At 34.9% G+C, this 24,276-nt stretch overlaps 2 protein-coding genes across 2 annotated transcripts; both read left to right on the top strand.

Moving 5' to 3' along the window:
- Positions 1–5,246: 5,246 nt before the first annotated feature.
- Positions 5,247–5,972, top strand: LOC18042783 (glutathione S-transferase L3). The gene is made up of 4 exons (XM_024183675.1): positions 5,247–5,291; positions 5,453–5,566; positions 5,668–5,770; positions 5,869–5,972. Exons 1-4 carry the CDS (start codon positions 5,247–5,249, stop codon positions 5,949–5,951), a joined length of 345 nt encoding a protein of 114 aa, XP_024039443.1. The 3' UTR covers positions 5,952–5,972.
- Positions 5,973–6,296: 324 nt separating this feature from the next.
- LOC112098472 (probable protein phosphatase 2C 73) lies at positions 6,297–7,151 on the top strand. The gene is made up of 2 exons (XM_024184884.1): positions 6,297–6,533; positions 6,615–7,151. The coding sequence occupies exons 1-2, from the start codon at positions 6,387–6,389 to the stop codon at positions 6,813–6,815; spliced, it is 348 nt and encodes a 115-aa protein (XP_024040652.1). The 5' UTR covers positions 6,297–6,386; the 3' UTR covers positions 6,816–7,151.
- The last annotated feature ends 17,125 nt before the right edge of the window (positions 7,152–24,276 follow it).

The following is a 24,276-nucleotide window of genomic DNA, read 5'->3' as shown; positions in this document are numbered from 1 at the left end:
GGTATTGAGGTAGGGCGGCCGTGGATTAAAAGGTATAGAGTTAAAAGTGTTTTGTAAAATTATAATATTTCTACTATTTTTGTCAAAATCTTAATTTAAAATTCATATTTATTACGCATTTTTAACTTTTATTTTATAGTTACAGTTTTTTTTTTTTGGGTCCGTGGCAGCTGTAGCTAAAAAAACTACAGCACCTCAATACCAAATAGCCTAATTATGTGACTCTGTGTCCTTATTGTTGGATCATAAACTTGATCCAAATCAAGCCCAACTCATGGAAGGTTCCATGAGTAGGTATGGTTGGTGAGGTTTGAATTATTTGTGTTAGGTGTGTTAGGTGTGGTTGGTGAAGTAGGTGAGTGGTAGGTTTTAATGGATGGTGAGGATTTGTGTATTAGTTGAATAAATGAATGGTTGTGATTAGTTTGTTTCATGTATAAATACCCCCTCTCCCCTTTGGTTTAATCATCAAGTGAAGTAGCAAAATCTCTAAGGTGTAGAGAGTGAAAGATAAGAGTTGTAATTGGTGAGGAGTGTTGTTGAAGAAATAAAATAGTGTGTTTTTTGTGTGTTTTATTTGTTAATTCTCCAACAAAGTGGTATCAGAGCTAGTGTTTGATGCTATATATAGTCATATAGCATATCAAATCGAAGATCTTGACGAGAGGAACGTGACGCCGCAAAAATCATCCCGATCCGAGACCGAACGCACCCACACTTGCCATCGGAAGTTTTCTGTCCTGAAGCTGAGTCGACTCACCGAGTTGAACCAAGCTGAGCCGAACTGAACCAAGCCGAGCCGAGCTGAACCGAGCCGAGTCGAACCGAGCCAACTGGAGCTGAACCAATCCGGACCAAACCAAGACTACCAAGCCGGTGTTGACCGTTGACCGACGTTGACCGTTGACTGAAAGTTGACTCGAGTCCTTCCCAAGGTTTTTCGACGTGCCGGATCCATCTGTGCTTTCAGAATCTCCAAATTTTCACTCAATTTGTGAGTTATGGCAAACAATGGTATGATGTCATTTTAAGTTCCACAATTAAAGGGAAGTAAGTTTGACAATTGGAGTATTAAAATGAAAGCTCTATTGGGTGCACATGACGTATGGGATGTCGTGGAGAAAGGCTTTATTGTGCCAGAAAATGAAGCCACTTTAACTGCGGCGCAGAAGGAGAATTTAAAAGACTTGAAGAAGAAAGAGAATAAAGCAAAGTATCTCATCTTTCAATCATTAGATGAAGATGCTTTTGAAAAGATTGCTGGTACAACCTCCTCAAAAGAAGCATGGGAGAAACTAGAGACCTCTTACAAAGGAGCGGAGCAAGTAAAGAAGGTTCGTGGAAGATATGACGATCGAGCAACTTTAAGGAAGGTTACAAGCCTATGAAGAGAAACAAAAAAAGAAGCAGGGAATCGAAGAACAACTTCTCAAGATGGAAGTCAATCCAAAGAAAAGAGAAGAAAGCTCCGACAACGAGAGAAGACACTATGTCCGAGGTAGAGGTCGAGGGACGAGGTAGAGGTCGTGGGTCATGGACGAGGGTTGGGAATTTCAATAACAACTCCAATTATGGCCAAAAGGAGAAAGCTCAAGCAGAGGACGAGGCAGAGGCAATCCAAGATCGAGGGTATGACAAATCTCAAGTACAGTGCTATAATTGTCAAAAGTTTGGGCATTATGCTTCAGAATGCAGAGCTCCAAGCACTAGAATTGAGGAGAGAGTGAACTATGCTGAAGAGAAAAATGGTGAAGATGGCACACTTTTACTAGCACGCAATGACACAAGTGGGGGTCAAGAAAATACATGGTATCTTGACACAGGTGCTAGCAATCATATGAGTGGGAACAAAAGCATGTTCGTGCAGCTAAGTGAATCTGTGAATGGCAGTGTTGCTTTTGGAGATGATTCAAAAGTACCAGTGAAGGGTAGAGGTAACATTCTTTTTCGTGCAAAAGATGGTAGTCACCAAATAATTTCGAATGTTTACTATGTGCCCAATATGAAAAGCAACATTCTTAGTTTGGGTCAACTTTTTGAAAAAGGCTATGATATTCACTTAAAAGATTATAGTCTTTTCCTAAGAGATGATAAAGGAAATCTAATTACAAAGGTGAAAATGTCAAAGAATAGAATGTTTCCATTAAATATTCAAAATGATGTTGCAAAATGTCTCAAAGCCTGTCACAAAGATCAATCCTGGACTTGGCATCTTCGATATGGGCATCTCAACTTTGGAGGACTGGAGCTACTATCTAAGAAGAACATGGTGAAAGGCTTACCATACATCAATCACCCTGATCAACTTTGTGAAGGATGTTTACTTGGCAAGCAGTTCAGAAAGAGCTTTCCAAAGGAGTCAAACTCAAGAGCTCAGAAGCCACTCGAGCTTATTCATACTGATGTGTGCGGTCCATTCAAGCCAAACTCCCTTGGTAAAAGTAACTACTTCCTTCTCTTCATAGATGATTTTTCAAGAAAAACTTGGGTGTATTTTTTGAAGCAAAAATCAGAAGTCTTTGAAGCTTTCAAGAAGTTTAAAGCTGCAGTGGAAAAAGAAAGTGGATACCAGATTAAAGCCATGAGATCTGATCGAGGTGGTGAGTTCACTTCCAAAGAATTTTTAGAGTTTTGTGAAGCAAATGGAATTCGACGCCCTTTGACAGTTCCAAGATCCCCCCAACAAAATGGTGTTGCAGAAAGGAAGAACAGAACCATCCTCGACATGGCAAGAAGCATGCTTAAGAGTAAGAGGCTACCTAAAGAATTTTGGGCTGAAGCAGTTGCATGTGCAGTCTACTTATCCAATCGATCTCCAACAAGAAGCGTGTGGGGCAAGACGCCACAAGAAGCTTGGAGTGGAAGAAAACCCGGCATCACCCATCTAAGAGTTTTCGGAAGCATTGCCCATGTATATGTACCAGACGAAAGTAGAGCCAAGCTGGATGACAAAAGTGAGAAGTTCATCTTCATCAGCTACGACAACAACTCCAAAGGATACAAGCTTTACAATCCAAACAACGGGAAGATCGTGATCAGTCGAGATGTAATTTTTGATGAAGAAGGAGAATGGGATTTTGGCTCTGGTGTGGATGACTTCAACTTCTTTCCCATTGAAGAAAATGATCATACACAGATAAAACAAGTAGACGAACAACAATAGCTTGCTACTCCACCTATCTCACCAGCACCAACCACATGCAGAGATTCACCGCCGTCTTTCTTAAATGAAAGAATCGAAGAACGTACAAGGAGTCTTCAAGATCTCTATGAGGTAACTGAGAGACATGATAATCTCACTCTCTTTTGCCTCTTTGCTGATTGTGAGCCAGTCAACTTCTAAGAAGCTATACTAGATGAGAAGTGGAGAACTGCAATGGATGAAGAAATCAAAGCCATTGTGAAGAATGATACTTGGGAGCTTACTACTCTTCCAAAAGGTCACAAGGCGATCGGTGTCAAATGGGTGTATAAAACAAAAAGAAATGCGAAGGGAGAAATTGAAAAGCACAAGGCAAGGCTAGTTGCAAAAGGCTATAGTCAAAAGGCTGGCATAGACTATGACGAGGTATTTGCTCCTGTAGCTCGACTTGAAACTATTAGACTTATTATTTCTTTGGCTGCTCAGAACAAATGGAAGATTTTTCAAATGGATGTGAAGTCTGCTTTCTTGAATGGATTCCTTGAAGAAGAAGTTTACATCGAACAACCAATAGGCTATGTGGTGAAAGGACATGAAGACAAAGTTTTGAGATTGAAGAAAGCTCTCTACGGGTTAAAGCAAGCACCAAGGGCATGGAATAGCAGAATTGACAAGTATTTTCAAGAGAAAGGCTTCACTAAATGCCCATATGAACATGCTCTCTACGTCAAAGAAAAAGATGGAGATATTTTGATTGTGTGCCTGTGTGTGGATGATCTCATCTTTACTGGAAGTAATCCAAGCTTGTTTGAAGAGTTCAAGAGAGTGATGATCAAAGAGTTCGAGATGACTGACATCGGACTGATGGCATATTACCTCGGCATTGAAGTCAAGCAAAAGGAAGAAGACATATTTATCTCCCAAGAAAGCTATGCAAAGGAGATTCTCAAAAGGATCAAGATGAATTATTGCAAGCCTATAAGCACGCCAGTGGAATGCGGAGTCAAGTTATCCAAACTTGATGAAGGCGAAGATATAGATCCAACATTCTTTAAAAGTTTGGTTGGAAGCCTACGTTATTTGACATGCACAAGACCAGATATCCTTTATGCTGTTGGACTTGTGAGCCGATACATGGAGAATCCAAAGACCACCCATTTTAAAGCTGCAAAAAGAATCCTTCGCTACATCAAAGGTACAACTAATTTCAGCTTGCTGTACTCATTTTCTAATGACTATAAGCTTGTTGGATATAGCGATAGCGATTGGGGTGGAGATGTAGATGATTGAAAGAGCACCACAGGATTTGTGTTCTTCATGGGAGATACTGCTTTCACATGGATGTCAAAGAAGCAACCAATTGTCACGCTATCCACCTGTGAAGCTGAATATGTAGCTGCCACATCAAGTGTTTGTCATGCAATTTGGCTCAGAAATTTGCTGAAGGAGTTGAGTTTGGCACAAGAAGAGCCAACCGAGATTTGTGTTGATAACAAATCAGCAATTGCCCTATCCAAGAATCCAGTCTTTCATGATCGAAGTAAACACATAGACACTCGCTATCATTTTATAAGAGAGTGTATTGCAACAAAAGAAGTGCAAATCAAGTATGTAAAATCACATGATCAAACAGCTGATATCTTCACTAAGCCACTCAAGCAAGAAGACTTTATAAGATTCAGAAGTTTGCTTGGTGTCACAGGATCAAGTTTAAGGGGAGGTGTTGGATCATAAACTTGATCCAAATCAAGCCCAACTCATGGAAGGTTCCATGAGTAGGTATGGTTGGTGAGGTTTGAATTATTTGTGTTAGGTGTGTTAGGTGTGGTTGGTGAAGTAGGTGAGTGGTAGGTTTTAATGGATGGTGAGGATTTGTGTATTAGTTGAATAAATGAATGGTTGTGATTAGTTTGTTTCATGTATAAATACCCCCTCTCCCCTTTGGTTTAATCATCAAGTGAAGTAGCAAAATCTCTAAGGTGTAGAGAGTGAAAGATAAGAGTTGTAATTGGTGAGGAGTGTTGTTGAAGAAATAAAATAGTGTGTTTTTTGTGTGTTTTATTTGTTAATTCTCCAACACTTATGCCCCATCTTTGAAATTGAAATGCTTGTAATCTGTGCGGAGGAGTTCCTGAATAAAATTGGAATGGTGTCTTTGTGCTTTGTGTGCCTAGTAAAATCTTAACATATTCTGATTTGAGCAAGTTGCTTGCTTGCAAGAAAACACAACGAAAGAGTTAAACTGATTGTTACATTTTCGTGCAAGATTAGAGATCATTGCTGGAGTTATGAAGTATATTTACCTATTAGAGTTCTTCTTTACAGGTTCCAGCACTGGAGCACAATGGCAAAGTTATTGGAGAATCTCTTGATTTGATTAAATATGTTGACAGCAATTTTGAAGGGCCTTCACTTTTACCTGATGTAAGATTTTGCTGATTACATTGTTGCTTTTAATAAAAGCTTCTCTCTCTCTCTCTCTCTCTCTCAACTTTGAGTAAAGTAATGTTGTGAAAATATTGTAGGATCCTGAGAAACGAAAGTTTGCTGATGAACTGTTTTCCCACATCGATACCTTCACCAACGATGTGTATACTTCATTCAAAGGAGACCCAGCAAAACAAGCTGGTAGGATTTGAAACTTGCTTACTTGTTTATAATAGAATGCATTTTGAATATGTATATATATGTGCTGAACTCACGGAAAAAGTTTTAATTTGTCACAGGTCCTGCTTTTGATTACTTAGAGAAGGCCCTTGATAAATTTGATGATGGCCCGTTCTTCCTTGGACAGACGACTAGACAATAAAGAATATTCTTAAATACTAAGGCTACCATATTTATTTGGAAATAAATGTTTGTTAATATTAATAAACCCATACATTAATATATGATGTGTTGTGAATACTGATGACCATACTGTTATAAATGAGAACATAAATTTAATATTAAAATCACATATTAACATCATTGAATACCGATGTTTAAAATATTAGTAAAATACTTAAATAGCAAGTATATTAATTATTTTTTACTAATTAACAATATTTTACCAATCAGATCTCAATTATCTCATCTTCTCTTAAATATTTCTGCCTCGTGTAGGTGTATATATGGGTGTGTTTTAAGGTCTGCGTACGGGTTCTTGTCTTCACTGGCCTATACAGAGGAAGCGGAGCGAATAACGCAGTCCAAAGGGCTTGTGTTTTGCTTAAATGATGAGCCGGGCGTATACAGAGTCTGGATGCCGAATGGTGAGACTCCGGGACTAGCCATATCAAGAGCCTTGGGTGATTACTGTGTCAAGGACTATGGCCTAATCTCCGTGCTCCATGTAACGCAAAGAAACATAACAACACGAGACCAATTTGTCATTCTGGCATCGGACGGGGTACGTATCCACATATTGGAATTATCTTTTGATCTGAACTAATGTCAATGTTTGAAAGATCAATTATGGATTGTTCTTCAGGTTTGGGATGTGATTTCGAACCAAGAGGCGGTGGAGATTGTTTCTTCAGTAGTGGATAGGGAAAAGGCAGCAAAAAGATTGGTGGAATTTGCTGTTCGGGCATGGAAATATAAGAAACGAGGCATTGCAATGGATGATATTCTGCCATTTGTCTCTTCTTTCACTCTTCATCGTCCCCTCAAAAGGTGGAGCACAATTTGAAGGATTCAAAACTGCAGGCTGGCATTTGAAGGATTCAAAACTGCAGGCTGGCATTTGAATGAATTTGAAAACAAGGGCTGCTTCTTGGTTATTGTGTCTGTTGCCAAAGCACTACTTGTATGTATATATATGTCTGCGTTTTGTACGCGACAGTCTAATATAAATTACACAGGAGAGAGCCCAGGAGTTCAAGTGACCCAATAGTAACTTAACATTGTTTGCAATCCCTTGGTTGCATCTTGTTTGCAACATGATGATTTCATTTTCATGTAATGTCATTTACTATCACCAAATTGTACATTTATGTTGTGGCTATTATTAAATTATAATATAAACTACCCGATAATTATTCAATGCGTATTTGTTAGTAACATTTACATTAGAAAACTTCAAAATATATCTAATGCAGTGGAGGAGAACTAATAACAAAAGAATGAAGAAATGAGATAATATATTTACATAGAATCATTATATATTATAAATTTCCACATGTTTTAAAACATGAATTTGATACATGATTAAATTGAAACTAAATAATAAATGTAATATAATTCCACAATTAAATTTTAAAACGCGTGAACTTTCCACCTAAAATTTTTTATGGATAACCAACCGTGATTAAATGTAATTTTTTTTTTCAAGTACAATTGAGAAACTCAAAAGATATATGCATAATTTTACATAAGGATGAAAATATTCCAAACTTGATTAAAGAAGAATGTTTTATATATGTAACTTGTACATTAGTAATGGTTTTGTAGGAAAGGGACAAATGAAGACAAAAACAAAATTACTCATAATTAAGGGGATAAATTATAAATAGGAAAATTATCAATTGTATACTTTATTATCAAATTTACTACAATACTTTTAGCGTATATCAGTCATTCATCTTAAGTTGACAAAATATAATGTCGTTCACCATAGCTTAGTTGCCGTTTAAATATGATGATGTTAGAGGGGTAATATAGTCTTTTCATATGATACAAGTGATAATTTAAAGGTGTATAAATAAAAAAAAAATTGATGACCATGAAATTAATCTATATCAAGCAGCTTTTTGGATGATTCATAATTTTTTATAAATATTAATTTATAAATTGCAATAATGATTTAGCCAAAATTTAACAGGGAGTTAATTTAAGAATTAAAAATTAACATGATTTTGTTAATAACAAATGATGTTTTTATTAACTTATATATGACTTGTGTGTGCATGTGAAACATTGGTGTTATGACATCAAAATACTTGATATTATTGCAGATGTTTCAGATTAAATTTTTATTAGAAAATTATTTTAAAGTTACAAACTAACTTTAAAATTGAAATTGTCAATTTATTTGGGATTAACTTATTGTAAAGTCTAACGGAAAATAATTCTGATATGACAATTAAATTTTATTATAAACAAATAGATAGCTTAGATGTTATTTCAAATTAATTTTTAATAAGTTCAGTTTCAGATGTAAACTTGACCTTTAATTAAATCACATATTAACTGAGAAATATTTTTAAAATATGTTAAATCTAATGACTCGAGACATCGAATCAGATGTGATCAGATCATTCAGGAGGGTTCGGGTTCAGGGGTCTCATCTCTTTTGGCCCTGCACATTGCTTGTTCCCTCTGTGCTAGCTTTAAGTAACTGAAATATATCGCTGATTGGCTGCTTTAATTTGTACGTGCACCCGTTTTGCTCTTTTGGCAGTTCTGACTGACAGACAGACGTCTCTAGTGTACACCATTCCTGCTGAGCTGTTTCAGAATGAGAGAGAAAAAATTGGCTGACATTTCACAATTAACACACACACACACACTCCACTTTCTGCACTACTCGATCGAGAAATAAAAGGAGGTACGTGTCACCACTTTACTTTATTTATTTTTTATTTTTACCAAATTCATATTATTATATACTATTATTTGGTTCATTCGTTTCCCATTCTGCCCTTTGCCCCATCTCTTTTACAATGTCGCATCATTCTTTTTGGTACTATAGTTAGTTAGTTTATGTGCTAATGCCTAGTCTAGTAGTTACCCGATGTTTAATTTATTATGGCGGAGATAGATACAGTTAGAGATGCTCAATGGGTCGGGCGGTAAGTAAGGCCCATGCGTGCTTATGCTTGTGTTGTGTCGTGTCAAGATTTATTTATTTATTTTTTTGTTTAGGTTCGGCCTAGCACACATGCCGATACATGCCGTGCCATGCCTAAGAAAAAAAGCTCACTAAGTTTTTTTCTTTTTTTTTTTAAATTTTTTAAGGGGCATACTAAACTGTTGGCATATTTTTTTCAAGTCTATATATTTTTCTTAGGTCTATACTTTTATTCAAATTTAATAGAATCAAAAAATCAAAACTCAAGTTTATATTCAATAATAATAAACTAATAATAGTAAGAAAATTTAATATTAATTACTAAGTTTGATCTCTTAGTATTATAATTTTTTTAATACTCAACAACAACAACAACAACAACAACAACAACAACAATAATAATAATATTTTCTTAAGGGCTAACTTAATTGTTAACTTAGAGTTACATAGAGTCATAGATCATAGTTCACAATAATATTAATGCATATTTATAAAATCGTGATATTTATAATTTTATTCATTAAAATCATGATATCAATTATTTATTTAATAAATTATGAATATAAATTAATTATAATATTTTTTTAAACTAAGAATTAAATGAATTTAAAAAATTCAACTTCAAGTTATTTATAAAACATAAAATTTTAAGTTTATTTTCAATAAAAAAAAAATATAATGTGCTTATTGTGGGCATTTTCATCGTGCTGTGCTCAGTCCATCTCTAATCATATCATATTTTTAAGGCTCTCGTGCTTAAAATTCTAAGCCTGGCCCGACCCACATCGTGCTCCACCGAAATAAATCTATGACACTAAAGTGTTGAATCTGATAGATATAAATGCCGAAGTTTTATAAATTAAACTTTTATCACTTTATTTTGTTATATCTGTTAACAAAGCAAATGGAGAATTTCAGGATAATGATTTTTGTTTTAAAACTAAGGAACCGCTTTTTTTAAGAAAAAGAAGCACTTAGCACTAACTAATACCAAGTATTTTGATGTCATAACACCAATTGACAAATATTATCTTGCTCGAAAAATTATAACAATAATATACAGCATATCTAAACTAGTAATATGTATTGTAAAAATTGGAAAATGGTGGAGTATTAACTCTCCATTAATGTTAAAATTTAAAATCATAAAATTTTAAATTGTGCTCGTCACAAAGGTATTCAAAAATTTATGTTATATAATAATTTATAACATAATACAGTTTAGTTGGTTCCGATCATTTTTTTTTATAAAATAAAATTCAAATCAAACTGAACTGAGTTGGTTCGACTTTCGATTCAATTTCGTTTTGGCTTGGTTTTTCTTTTTAAACTGTAAATTCCTCTATATTTTGTTTTTCTTTTTCTGTTTTTGATTTTACGAATTGACTTGTTTTTTTAATTTTTGAAACAAAACCAAACCTCTAGTTAGCTTTTGGATTTTTGGCAACAATGATTTTTTTATACCCCTACTGCTGATATCAAAATTTTGTAGTGTACGAAATTGTATTTTGTAGTTATATGTTGCCCTAATTTAGGCTTGACTCTTAGGCATTGACCTATACATTGTACTTAAACTTGATTTTTTTTCATATATTTGTGCCTATATACATACGTATTGATGATCATTTTTATCCTAACAATACACGTTATTAATTCTTTTTTTTAAAAAAAAAGGAATATTCATGTAAACTTTTTAAAATATTGTTAAGAGGATAATTCCATCAACAAAAAAGACGACTGAATATTAGCCAAATAGGTTGTTTTTATTAAAAAAATTACTTTCTATAGAGATATGTGAGTAATGAAAATGTATTTTGGGCAGCCTATCTAGTACTCAAACTTTTCTACTTTAGAAGCATTGACTTTTTCTTTGGCTTTTTATTGTAATTTTTGAATTTTGAGAAACTAGAAGGGACTTTCATAGAAGTCAAATTAATACCTATGCCTATTATGGTTAATTAGCCCTTTAGAAGCATGATTACTTAATTGCGTGCTTTATTTTTCGTTTACTTTATTATTTTCGGTAATTTATTAAATTAATCTTTAATTAAATTTGGCTAAGACTTAGGTGGTGGAGATAAATCAATCATATTTTTATCTGTATTAATCTGTAGGTTATAATATTAATTGATATTATAAATTTTTTTTAAAAGAAATTATTAATATATGACCTAAAAAAAATATACCAACTGTTAAGGGTTAAAAAAATTAGAATTTTTCACGTAATTCAAATTTATTTACTTTCTCCAAATTCATCTCATACTTGAAATTCCAAGGAAAAATATAATTAGAAGAGCAAGAGTTAAGGGTTAAAAAAATGGAAAAATAGGGCTCCTCTGTTTTCGTTCCCCTGTTTTTCTGTTCGGTGATTGCAAATATTTAAATCAGAATTTATGATGCAGGCTACACGGCACCTGGTGTATGACTGTTAGGGTTTATCTTTTATTCCTAGTTAGGTATTTAATTTAGAATTTGTGGTTTGCGCCTTATATAAGTAGGTTTCCTAATAGTAAAAGTAAATAATCTAAATTTATGATGCACTAGGATATGATTGTGATAAATGAGCTTTTTATGTATCCTGTGAGGCTGATTATTATTTTATTACATTGAAGATTCAGTTATCTCTTGGTAGTCTTGTGAATCAAGCGGATTTAGTTAGTAGTAGGTAATACTCTGGACTTCACATACTAAACGGAATGGAGCATTATTTTATCCCGCTAAATCAGTTTTTTTTTTTTAAATTAAAAAATAATTCATCAAACACTTTATAGCTCTGGTTTTAAGTTGGTAAACACTTTAAGCCGCAACTTTAAATTCAGTTTACGAGAATCCCTAACAGTCACAGTGGCTGAACCTAACCAGACTAAAACCAGACCATGAAAGCTTATATACACCAAGCGATTTATCTAGAAAGTACCGCCGGCAGCCAGTTCATTCGTTTCTGAGTTTGTTTCCAGAAACCCGGAAACTCCCCGGTTTCTGGAAACAGGGCTCCTTTGTTTTCAGTCCCCTGTTTTTCCATTTGGTGATTGTAAAAATTTAAATCTAAATTTTTGATGCAGTCTACACGGTACTTGCTAGATGATTGTTAGGGTTTATCGTTTATTCTTAATTATGAATTTAATTTATATTCGTAGTGTGCGCCTTATGTAAGATTAAATAGAATAATGTAAAAAAAAAAAAGGAAAAAAGGCCTTTCTTAATTTTGACTTCATAATGTTGCATCAACCGTCCTCTGTTATCATTCCCATGTTCTTCAGTTTGGTGATTGCAAATAACATTCTTTGTATCTACTCTTTATTTGTTTATTTTTTAATTTTTAAGTCATCAATTCTTGTTCTTCTTAAAGCGTGTAGTAAATTATATGATCATCTGATCAAATCCCTCACATTAACATACAGCTGAATCTGTTAATGGAATTTATTATTTTATCACAATTAAACAGAAGATTTGTTCATCCAGTTTTGTATGACGAGGCGTTTTCATTTTTCTGTCAAATACAAGAACAATTTGTAAATAATGTCCATGAAAGCTTGAATGAAGAATGGCATTTAATAATTTTAGAAGAATATTGGCTTATAGAGGATATTAGTAGGGATAAGATTTGTAGGTGTTTGGTAACGGAAAAAGGAGAAAAAAAATGGACAGTGGAGGCATTACTTTTATCTCATCCTTAACTTCAATAAGTGGAGGAGAACAAAGGGGAAAAGAGGGGAGTGGGGCATGACCTTAAAAGGAGGATTTATTTATTTTTTCGGGGTCTGCAGGGCATCTTTTTCTCTCTTCCTCTCATGGAAAATCCTTTCTTTTACACTCTATTTCATTTTTCTGCAAATTACTCAAAAAACTTTTGGTTTTTAAGGTAATGTTTATTAAGCCATATGAGTGGTAGCACAAGTTTTTTGGCAAAGGCCCAGAAACTGACTTGAGCGTCGGAGGGTTCACGCCGGAAAAACTTTCGGCGCCTCTGACCGTCTTCTATGATTTTAAATATTCGCAAGTTAATCGCTAGTGGTTGCAGGACATCTTGACGATTGACCAATCGATTCTCTACCAAATAAATCTAATGCTGGTGTAGAAGTTTGATATTAAGTCGCTAATAGACTAGATCAGATTTGGGCATCAACATTTGGCACCGTCTGTGGGGAATCGATACAAAAAGCCAACTTCTTGTCTCTACCAATTTTGCATCCGGCCAAGCCAAAGGCATAATATTATCATGCACAAATTGATAAGCTGGCTCAAACACGGAAGCCAATCAAGGCTGGATGGAATGCTTACCTGTAAAGGTTTTGGCTTATTTATTGCTTTAAGTATATTGTCATTAAAATTCAATTTCCAATTGCTATGATGATTGATTTATCAACTGAGAGATGCTTGGAAATTCTTTAATAACATGCATGTTTCAATACCGTGCATGATATATTTGCTGAAATTGAATATTATCCCTTGGAATTCGTTGATAATGTTCCTTCACAAAATTAGCTTGTTAGAATGGGCTTCATTCATAATTCAAGATTACATGCTATTATACTTGCAAATGAATTAATTTAGTATTTTCCAACAACATGCTTGACATAATGTTAACATTTCAGATTTATTATGGCTAATTATTCAGCTTCGTTATGGCTAATTAGATGTGTAATGCTGCTACCATCATTATTTTGCTGATGTATTTATATTTCTTGATTGATTGTTCTCTTTTCATCGAACTCAAGATATAAAGTCTGTTCAAAAGAGCAATCGATTTGCGGTATTAGCAATGTTCAATTTCTTAAAATAAAGATCACACAAATTGTTAAATTCATTTGGTGGTAAGCATAAAAAATCCACGGATCTGTGGTTTCTTCAAGATATTTCCTGCTGGTTTTACACCCCATCAATCAATCATGCTGCTAGTTTTCATGTGAAGAATATGCAGGGAAAGTATTTAGACAATTCTGGTATGAAACTCGGTTCATTACAAGTTGAGGCCGAATTGTTAAAATTCAAATCAGGAGCTATTCGTTAAATCGCCTCAAGGGATATGAAAGTTCAAAAGTGAGTTTGTTGCTGATTACACTACATACACTACATATATGCTTGATAGGCATGTCTTCAAGCTTCAAAGAATTGATGAAGTTGGATTTTTGTTTCCTTCATATTTTATCCGTTTTGTGCCCATGTTAAAATATTGCAAGAATAATTCTAAGAAGGGAGCAAAGCAGAGTCAAGCTCGAGATTTGTTTGATGAAGTACTAATGAAATAATGCAGAGCACAATCTCAGGTGCACTTGTTCTAATACCTCAGTTTTATATTTATCCTTTAAATCCACTACTTGACTTCAAAAATCTGATGGATGGGGTTTTGACTTATTAAGTCGTTAATAGAAAATAGTTAAGATTACATATTATAGAATATATAGCATAGTCATATATTAGCACACAACATGCTTGACCGAAGGATTGATGGAACTTGGGTTAGCATGAGATCGTATTTCCTTGATACAGTGATATGACTTTGCTTAAACTTTTATGGTACCATTTATTTGTTGATTACATATTTTATATAATATGATTTATTTTATATATAAATTTTAATATCTTTAGTGTTGGTAAATGGTGCTCTGCACCTTTAGCAAAGGTCTTTAATAATATTGCTAACCAAATATTATAGATGGTAATAAAAACACCAAGGATGTTTATCCATCAAAGGCCCAAACATATATAAATAGCTAAAGCGCAAGTTGTAAATGAGAGCTATTTTCTGGACAAGTTATAAGTTACAAGTCCGAAATTAAATTTTTGATGGTTATCCATATGTAAGGATTTAAAGCAAAAACCTCAAATAAGAGCACATTGAAGGCACGTGTTAGAGTGCAATTTATGCACTAGTTTTGCATTGTTTACTTCCCTTAATATCGATGTTTTGCATTTAATAATAGTGATTTACTTGTGTTTTACTTTTGTAGGTGCAATTCTATTGATTGGTGATAAAATTGAGCTATAAGATGATGTTTAAGGATGATTGTTTTCTTGGAGAAATTATGAGCGGCAGAAGAACTTTGTTGATAAGGCGTGGGCGCGTGCTGTCAACTGCGGACTTGCAGTTTTTAGTTTAACGTGTTTTGTATTTTTGGCTATTTTTTTATTACGAATTTAATATTTCAAATATTAGTATTTTATTTTAAATAGAACTCTAAAAGAGAAGAGAGAGAGAGTATTTAAGGGAGGAATCTATTGTGAAAAGGGGGATTTTTTGGGATTGGAGAAAAAGAAAGAAACCCTAGAGCTAATTTTTCTCTTCTCTCTATGGAGAACTAAACTTATTTTCTGGTTGAAGGATAATGAAGCTTTGATTCATCACTACTGTGAGATCTTTCTTGTGCTTTAATTGTTTTATTGCTCTTTGGGTATTTGTTTATTCTCTGAATTAGTTTCATGATTATGTTTGTTAATTAGGTAATTGGCCACTATTTAATTATCAACTTAATCTATTGTCAATTAAAGGATTCATCGTATGAAGAATTTAATATTTGTGACAAATAACATAGCAGAGAGTTGTGTTGTGAGAATAAACAATCTAATTTAAATGAATCATCATATGTGTTGATTAGGATTTGGGTCTCTCTGGTTTTTCAGGCTGTCAATTGATTAAATCTTATGATCGTATCTAGGGTTGTCTATTTGATTAGGGAAATATCCAACGGTCGTACCTTGGTTATCGACTAGTTAAGGAGAGATTGGCTATTAGAGGGTCTCAATAGCTATAACCGGTCTATTCATAAGTAATAATAATCTTTATTTGAATCAATGATCAGTAGTCGAATCAAGCTGAGTTAATTCCTTCAACCAGAGCTTTCTCCAATTTGAATTACAACTTTAATTTGCATTCTCGTTATTTTAATTTGATTTTTATTATTGTCAACAAAACCCCCATTTTATTTTTACGTTTCAAAAGGATTTAAATAATTACCGATCTCTGTGGACACGACCCTGCTCAATCACTATACACAATTTATTTAGAGTAGGAATTTATTTTTGTTGGCTTCGACACCCATCATCACGCAAAGGCTCTAAAGTCTCAAAGCTTGTTTTATGGCGAGACAGGAAGCCACATTTACTCGACCAAGCGAAGGCGAGCAGACCAAAAAAGTTTCAAAAATCTTCTAAGGCACGCAAAGGCTCCAAAGTCTCAAAGCCTGTTTTATGGCGAGACAGGAAGCAAGCATGCCAGGATCTGCTCGACCAAGCGAAGGCGAGCAGACCAAAAAAGTTTCAAAAATCTTCTAAGGCACGCAAAGGCTCCAAAGTCTCAAAGCCTGTTTTATGGCGAGACAGGAAGCAAGCATGCCAGGATCTGCTCGACCAAGCGAAGGCGAGCAGACCAAAAAAGTTTCAAAAATCTTCTAAGGCACGCAAAGGCTCCAAAGTCTCAAAGCCTGTTTTATGGCGAGACAGGAAGCCAAGCATGCCAGGATCTGCTCAACCAAGCGAAGGCGAGCAGACCAAAAAAGTTTCAAAAATCTTCTAAGGCACGCAAAGGCTCCAAAGTCTCAAAGCCTGTTTTATGGTGAGACAGGAAGCCAAGCATGCCAGGATCTGCTCGACCAAGCGAAAGCGAGCAGACCAAAAAAGTTTCAAAAATCTTCTAAGGCACGCAAAGGCTCCAAAGTCTCAAAGCCTGTTTTATGGTGAGACAGGAAGCCAAGCATACCAGGATCTGCTCGACCAAGCGAAGGCGAGCAGACCACAAAAGTTCCAAAAAAGTTTCTAAGGCAAGCAAAGGCTCCAAAGCCTCAAAGCCTATTTTATGGCGAGACAGGAAGCCAAGCATGCCAGGATCTGCTCGACCAAGCGAAGGCGAGCAGACCACAAAAGTTCCAAAAAAGTTTCTAAGGCAAGCAAAGGCTTCAAAGTCTCAAAGCCTCCTCAATGGCGAGACAGGAAGCCAAGCTCGCCAGAATCTGCTCGACCATGTGAAGGCGAGCAAAAAATGAGAATTCCAAAAAAGTTTCTAAGGCAAGCAAAGGCTCCAAAGTCTCAAAGCCTATTTTATGGCAAGACAGGAAGCCAAGCATGCCAGGATCTGCTCGACTAAGCGAAGGCGAGCAGACCACAAAAGTTCCAAAAAAGTTTCTAAGGCAAGCAAAGGCTCCAAAGTCGCAAAGCCTCCTTGATGGCGAGACAGGAAGCCAAGCTCGCCAGAATCTGCTCGACCATGTAAAGGCGAGCAGAGAACAAAAATCCCAAGAAAGTTTCTAAGGCACACAAAAGACTTTAAAGTCTCAAAGTCTGCTCGATGGCGAGATAAGAAATCAAGCTTGCCAGAATCTGCTCAACCATGTGAAGGCGAGCAGAAAGTTAAAAAAAAAAAAAACAAAGGGTACTTCAAGTAAAAGGCTTACAGTCTTTAAACCTCCTCGCAGTGAGATGAAGTCAAAGTTTGCCTGCTCTTGCCCGACCAAGATTAGGCGAGCAAGAGTTATATGAGTGAAAAATATTCTAAAGCAGATAAATGACTAAGTCTCAAAACCTACTTTAGGTGAGATAAATACGTGAACTTATGAAACCTGCTTTACATGATTATGCAAGTAGGAAAATGGTATATTTAAAGGCATGTAAAAGTTTAAAACTTGAAATTTTTTGCAAATAGTAAGGTTAATTTTAGCAATCCCGAGCCGATTTATGCCAACCACATCAAGGTCACTTTAAAATTCATATAGTTTCCAGTCTTGATTCGTTAAAACTCTCAACACTAGAAACTGGGGGACTAGTGTTTGGTAACGGAAAAAGGAGAAAAAAATGGAGAGTAGAGGCATTACTTTTACTCATCCTTAACTTCCGTAAGTGGAGGAGAACAAAGGGGAAAAGAGGGGAGTGGGGCGTGACCTTAAAAGGAGGATTTATTTATTTTTTCGGGGTCTGTAAGGCATCTTTTTCTCTCTTCTTCTCATGGAAAATCCTTTCTTTTACACTCTATTTCATTTTTCTGCAAGTTACTCAAAAAGCTTTTGGTTTTTAAGTTAATGTTTATTAAGCCATATGAGTGGTGGCACAAGTTTTTTGGCAAAGGCCCAGAAACTGACTTGAGCGTTAGAGGGTTCACGCCGGAAAAACTTCCAGCGCCTCTGACCGTCTTCTATGATTTCAGGTATTCGCAGGTTAATCGCTAGTGGTTGCAGGACATCTTGACAATTGACCAATCGATTCTCTACCAAATAAATCTAATGCTAGTGTAGAAGTCTGATATTAAGTCACTAATAGACTAGATCAGATTTGGGCATCAACAGTAGGATGCCTGATAAAAGATAAAGCAAAAGCTTGAATGAAGAATGACATTTTTAGAAAGAAACTAATGTGCAATGTAATAATCAAAGTAAGATCAATAATGACTTGATCAGTTATGCTTTTTATTATTTCATTTATTCTATCTTATCCCTACTAATATGCTCTATAAGCCAATATTCTTCTAAAATTATTCTAGCACAACATGTATTTATTCGTTAAAAACTTCAACTTAATTATTTCATTACAGCATATGAAACACTGAGCCATAAACTAGTGCTTTCTTCAACTTAATTATTCTCACTGCATATTTTTTAAGGCTTCGTCTTTTGTCTTGATTCTGGACTTCAAAATTAAATCTTAAAAATCGGGTATAATAGGGGTACGTGATTAAGTCTTCCTCTTTTGCAATTCACTGTTATTTCTCTCATCAATTCATTCTTTTGATAGCAGTTCTTACTTAATATCCGAAGCGAATAGAGGAGGTCATCGACTCTCTGATCCCATATAAATAAAGAGGTATACATGTTCTAAATCCTTTAATAATATCCTTTAATAGCAGTTCTTACTTAGTTTTCATCTACTTTCCAAGAAAAAATTTCTCTGGTTTGTTTTAATCTTGTCATTGGTTTTGCTTGAGTTTCAAATTATTGTTCATTGTTAAAGTCTGTGATCTTATTATATGGCTTTGGTTAATTAAAAAAAAAAGTCTGGGATTTTATTCAGACCCTTGAAACCTTTCAGTTAATAGCAAAAACTCTAATCCATGAGCCCCGGGGGGGGGGGGGGGGGGGGGAAGAAAAAGGAAGAAGAAAGAATTCCTTGTTTAAATATCAGTTGGTTAAATGTTGTTTGTTTGCTGTCTTTTACTTGTTTGTTTGTTTTTCATTTTATTAGATTTGCTTTTTACTTGAAGATTAAAGATGAGTAAGAATTTTTTTTTTTCTTTTCTGAAGCAGCCTACAAATTTTAGAATAGGGCTAAGAGTAATTACAAATTCAATTAACCACAAAAAGTTATTTATATTTATCGCTTGTAAAATTAAGCTTATCATCCCAAATAGAGTTGTTTGCATTAGAAGTTTTCTAGCATTCATGAGCTTTATCATCATATCACAAGATTGCCTGAAAAACAAGATAAATCAATTTGAGCAACTTGCTCTCTATTGATTTTTTTTTTTTGCCTGAAATACTAGGGAAAATATTATATAAGAACAAGAGTTAGATGAAAAAAAAGTTAAAATAAGTTTTCTGTGTTTTCATTCCCCCTGTTTTTTTGTTTGGTGATTGAAAATTTTATATCTAAATTTTTATGACTTCCCGTTGGGATTTTATTAAATAAAAAAGAATATGTAATTCTAAATTTACCCTTATGCATTGAGTGATTATTATTACGTTCTCTTAATATTTGTTCGTGGAATTTTGTGTGATGTGAATTTTATGTTTCTGTTAACATAAACCAATTTGTAAATAAGGCCACGTCGAACAAATGAAACAACAAAAAAGCATCGTTGGCAATACAAAATCAAACTTTATTATTAATCATTATTTTGTTTTTGAATATGTATAAATCAAATCATATACTGTTGATCTTACTTTGATAATTTGGTGTTTAGTTTCTCTCAAAAATGCTTTTATAAAAGTTTTGGTCCTCAATCATTCATCCAAGCTTTTGCTGATCTTTTATTAGGCATATACATCGCGCTGTCACTTAATATTCATTTCAATTTCACAGTAATTCATTTCGATTTCACAGTACACAAGCAATGTCTATGCCAAAATCATTAAAGCACAACCGGTATTTATTCCATGAAAACTTTGTTATTTCTTCAACTTAATTGGGTCGAACAACATTTTTTAAAGTACTTTTATCACACTAAACGGCTTTGTTAAACCTCCGTCTTTTGGTATTGATTCTAACTTGAAATTAAATCTTTAAGTCATTACAAGTTTATTTCTTCATGAAAGAAGTCAATAATCAAGTGCGTGTGAATTAAAGAAAAAAAAAAGATCAGTGAGAAAAGCCCTTTTTCTAAGGCAACCTACTGATTTGAGAATAGGACTCAACCACAATAAAATATTTACGTTGTAGTAACCGATATTAATGATCTAAAAACAATCAATCCAACAGGTTCCCAAATTCAGTCAAATCTAAAAAAGATTTACGTTTGCTTTTAAGGAGCACATCATAGCTATTAAACTTAATTCAAATTTAGTCAATCATCAATCAACCAATCCAACTAGTTCAAGTACAGAGTCAATTGAACAAATTCATCACTTGCGTAATTAAGCTTATCTTCCGAAATTAGTTGTTTCCATTAGAAAATTTCCCGCAGTCACGAGTTACAATCATCAAAACAAGATTATTTATATAAGAACAAGAGTTAAAGGAAAAAAAAAAAAAGGTAAAGCAAGATTCCTCTATTTCTGTTCCCCTTTTTTTTTTTTTTTTTTTTGTCTGGTGACTTAAAATTTCATATCTAAATTTTTATAATTTTCCATCGACGTTTATATTTAAATAAAGAATTACAAAAAAAAAATTCTAAATTTATGCATTGAATGGTTATTGTTATGCTCTCTTAAAATTGGGTACAATATCATTTTCATAGCGAATAGAGTTATTGACCACTTTGTTAAAAATGAACATGTTATGTTTATACGAATAAAACAAAACACGGGGTGCACGCTTAAGTCTTGTTCTTTTACAATTCATTTGTATTACTTACTCTGATGAAATCTTTACTCTGTTAGGAACTTGGTGGGTGAAGCAGACATGCAGATAAAGTGAAATTGGAAAAAAAATAAAGAACAAGCACAAAAAATGGACACAAGAAATTACGTGGTTCGACTTTTAGCCTACGTCCACGGGCGAAAACATGAGGAAAATATTTTACTAGTGAAAATGATTTACAAGTATTGTGGTATTTTAGCTTACTACCCAAAATCCCAATACACCCAAACTCTCAAATCACTAGACTCTTAAAATCACTCTTTAAATAAAGAAAAGAACTGAAGAACTCGATGATTTACAAATGAAGGGAGCCAGCGGTTTTATAGCCAAAATTAGCTACCGTTCATTTAATATTTAATTATTATTATTATTTTATTAATTTTTCTTTTCTTTTCCTTCTTCGACCTGACATCTCTTTTTCTTCTCTCTTTCTTCTTTTTCTTCTTTTTCTTTTGTTTCTTTCCTTGGGCGGCATCTACTTGGCCTTTAATTTCCTTCAATTTGGGTGGCCATTTTGAAATATGTTAATGATGCTAAACCGCCCATGACTTTGACATTCTCCCACCTGGAGATTAGATTGAGAATCAATCAATGTCCACAACATCCTTTCTGCTTCGCCATAATCATGTTGCCTACGTTTCTGCTAGGCCACAAGAAGATCTACTCCAGATAAACTTGTCAGCATTTATCGGCTTAGTCAAAACATCTGCTAGGTTCTCCTTCGTATGGATTTTCTGTAAATCCATATTTCCATCTTCCACTACTTCTCGAACGAAGTGATACTGAACTCCTATATGCTTTGTCTTGGAATAAAAGGCTGGATTTCTTGCAATGTGAAAGACACTCTGACTGTCACAAAACACATAATTTTTCTCTTGTTTGTGCCCGAGCTCCTCCAATAATCTTTGTATCCAAATAGCTTCCTCGCAAGCTTGTGTAGCTGCCATGTATTATGCTTCTATTGTAGATAAAGCCACAACAGTCTGCAGTTTCGAAACCCAGCTTACAGCTGCTCCCGCAAGTGTAAACACATAACTAGTAGTGGATTTTCTTTTATCAAGATCTCCTGCAAAATCTGAATCCACATAGCCCTTGACAGTAAACTCTGATCCTACGTAACATAATGCAACATCTGAGGTTCCTTTGATGTATCTCAGAATCCTCTTCACAACTATCCAATGCTCTCCACCGGGATTCGCCATGTATCGACTGACTGCTCCCACTACTTGTGCAATGTCTGGTCTAGTACATATCATAGCGAACATTAAACTTCCCACTACTGATGCATACGGTACTCGAGACATCTCCTTCCTCTCTGCTTCATTGCTAGGACACATACTTGAGGATAATTTGAAATTAACAGGAAGTGGGGTAGAAATTGACTTACAATCTTGCATGTTGAAGCGCCACAAGATTTTCTTCAAGTAATTCTTCTGCTAAAGCCAAATCTTCCTGTTATTTATGTCTCGGTGAATTTGCATTCCTAAAATCTTGTTTGCTGGTCCCAAGTCCTTCATTTCAAACTCCCTAGCCAACTGTGCCTTCAATTCTTGGATTCGATCTTTGTTAGGGCCTGCTACCAACATGTCATCCACATACAATAGTAAAATAATGAAATCATTATCTGCAAACCTTTTATAATATGCACAATGGTATGAACTGAGTCTGTTGTATCCAAGGCTCATGATAAAGGAATCAAATCTCTTATACCAACACCTCAGCGCCTGTTTGAGACCGAATAAAGATTTGTTCAACCTGCAAACCAAGTTCTCTTTTCCTGTTTCTGCAAAACCTTCTGGTTGGAGCATATATATTTCTTCTTCAAGTTCTCCATGAAGAAATGTAGTTTTCACATCTAACTGCTCTAAATGTAGGTCAAATGTAGCACACATTGCCAAGACTACTCTGACCGTCGTGAGGCAAACCACCGGCGAAAATATCTCGTTGAAGTCAATACCTTCTTTCTGAGCATATCCTTTCACCACCAATCTCGCACGACACCGCTCTACTTGGTCATTGCCTTCACGTTTGATTTTGTAGACCCATTTGTTTCCAATGGCTTTTCTTCCACGTGGTAGTGGTACAAGTTCTCATGTCTTGTTATTATGTAGAGCTTTATTTCTTCCTGCATTGCTGTCATCCACAAAGCAACATCTGAGCTTTCTAAAGCTTGATGGAAAGTTAAAGGCTCTCTATCCTCTATTAGAAGACAGTATGCAACGTTGATCTCTGTAACATACTCCGAGTGCCACATTGGCGGTCGTCTCTCACGAGTTGACCGACGAACTTCTGGAGCCTCAGACTCGACTGGTTTTTGTTGCTCGTGCTCTGGTTCTGCTTCAGAAGAATCTGAATCTTATGGATTATTTTCCACATATACCGGTATAGTCTCTGACTTTTCTTTTACACTACTATCATCTTCATCTTTCCTTTGCAGTTGATCTTCTATGAAGATAACATCTCTGCTGATAACGATCTTGTGGGCAGTGGGGTCCCACAGACGATACCCCTTTATTCCATCAGCATATCTCAAGAAGATACATATTCTAGATTTTGGATCCAGCTTTGTTCTTTCTTGGGCATTGTACATCACGTACACAGGACATTTAAATGCATGTAGGTAGGAATAATCAGTTGGCTTTCCAGTCCACATCTCCATCGTTGTCTTTAGCCTAATAGCTGTAGATGGCAACCGATTTACTATATAACAAGCAGTTTTGGCTGCTTCTGCCCAGAATGAATTAGGTAGACCAGCAGTCCTCAACATAGCTCTTATTCTTTCTGTAAGAGTTCTGTTCATCCGCTCCGCCACTCCGTTTTGTTGAGGAGTGTATGCTATGGTGAACTGTCTCTAAATACCTTCTTGCTTACAGAAAGCAAGAAACTCGCCGTCTGTATACTCTCCACCATTATCCGTCCTCAAGCACTTAATCTTTTTACCAGATTCAAGTTTCACCCGCGCTTTGTATTCTTTAAACACTGGAAATACATCTAACTTTTTCTTAATTAGATACACACAACATCTTCTGGAATAATTATCAATGAAAGTCGCCATGTACTTTGCACCTCCCATGGATATATCCGGTGATTTCCAAACATCAGAATGAATCAAGTCTAGAATATATTTACTTCTAGAATAGATCTACTAAATTTTAATCTATGCTGCTTACTGGTAACACAATGCTCGCAAAAAGGTAAACTTACCGATTTAAGCCCTGGAAGTAATTTTCGCTCAGAGAGAATCTTCAAACAATGTTCCGACATGTGGCCAAGTTTGAGATGTCACATCATCATTAACTCTTCTCCATTTGATGCGACACACGCATCAGCCTCCTGTAGTGACTCTCCTTTAAGCATGAATAGA

This window comes from Citrus clementina, unplaced genomic scaffold, assembly GCF_000493195.1.
Source record: "Citrus clementina cultivar Clemenules unplaced genomic scaffold, Citrus_clementina_v1.0 scaffold_5, whole genome shotgun sequence".
Classification (NCBI taxonomy): Eukaryota; Viridiplantae; Streptophyta; class Magnoliopsida; order Sapindales; family Rutaceae; genus Citrus; species Citrus x clementina.
The sequence above is the reverse complement of the archived record's forward strand: the minus strand, read 5'-3'. Positions and strand labels throughout refer to the sequence as shown.

What these genes read in the sequence shown, in the direction of transcription:
- LOC18042783 (XM_024183675.1), top strand. Translation starts at nt 5,247, where the DNA reads ATGCTTGTAATCTGTGCGGAGGAGTTCCTGAATAAAATTGGAATG. An exon ending in TCCTGAATAAAATTGGAATG is followed by an intron (nt 5,292 to 5,452) that starts GTGTCTTTGTGC and finishes TTTACCTATTAG; the next exon opens with AGTTCTTCTTTACAGGTTCC. An exon ending in GGCCTTCACTTTTACCTGAT is followed by an intron (nt 5,567 to 5,667) that starts GTAAGATTTTGC and finishes AAAATATTGTAG; the next exon opens with GATCCTGAGAAACGAAAGTT.
- LOC112098472 (XM_024184884.1), top strand. Translation starts at nt 6,387, where the DNA reads ATGCCGAATGGTGAGACTCCGGGACTAGCCATATCAAGAGCCTTGGGT. An exon ending in TCATTCTGGCATCGGACGGG is followed by an intron (nt 6,534 to 6,614) that starts GTACGTATCCAC and finishes ATTGTTCTTCAG; the next exon opens with GTTTGGGATGTGATTTCGAA.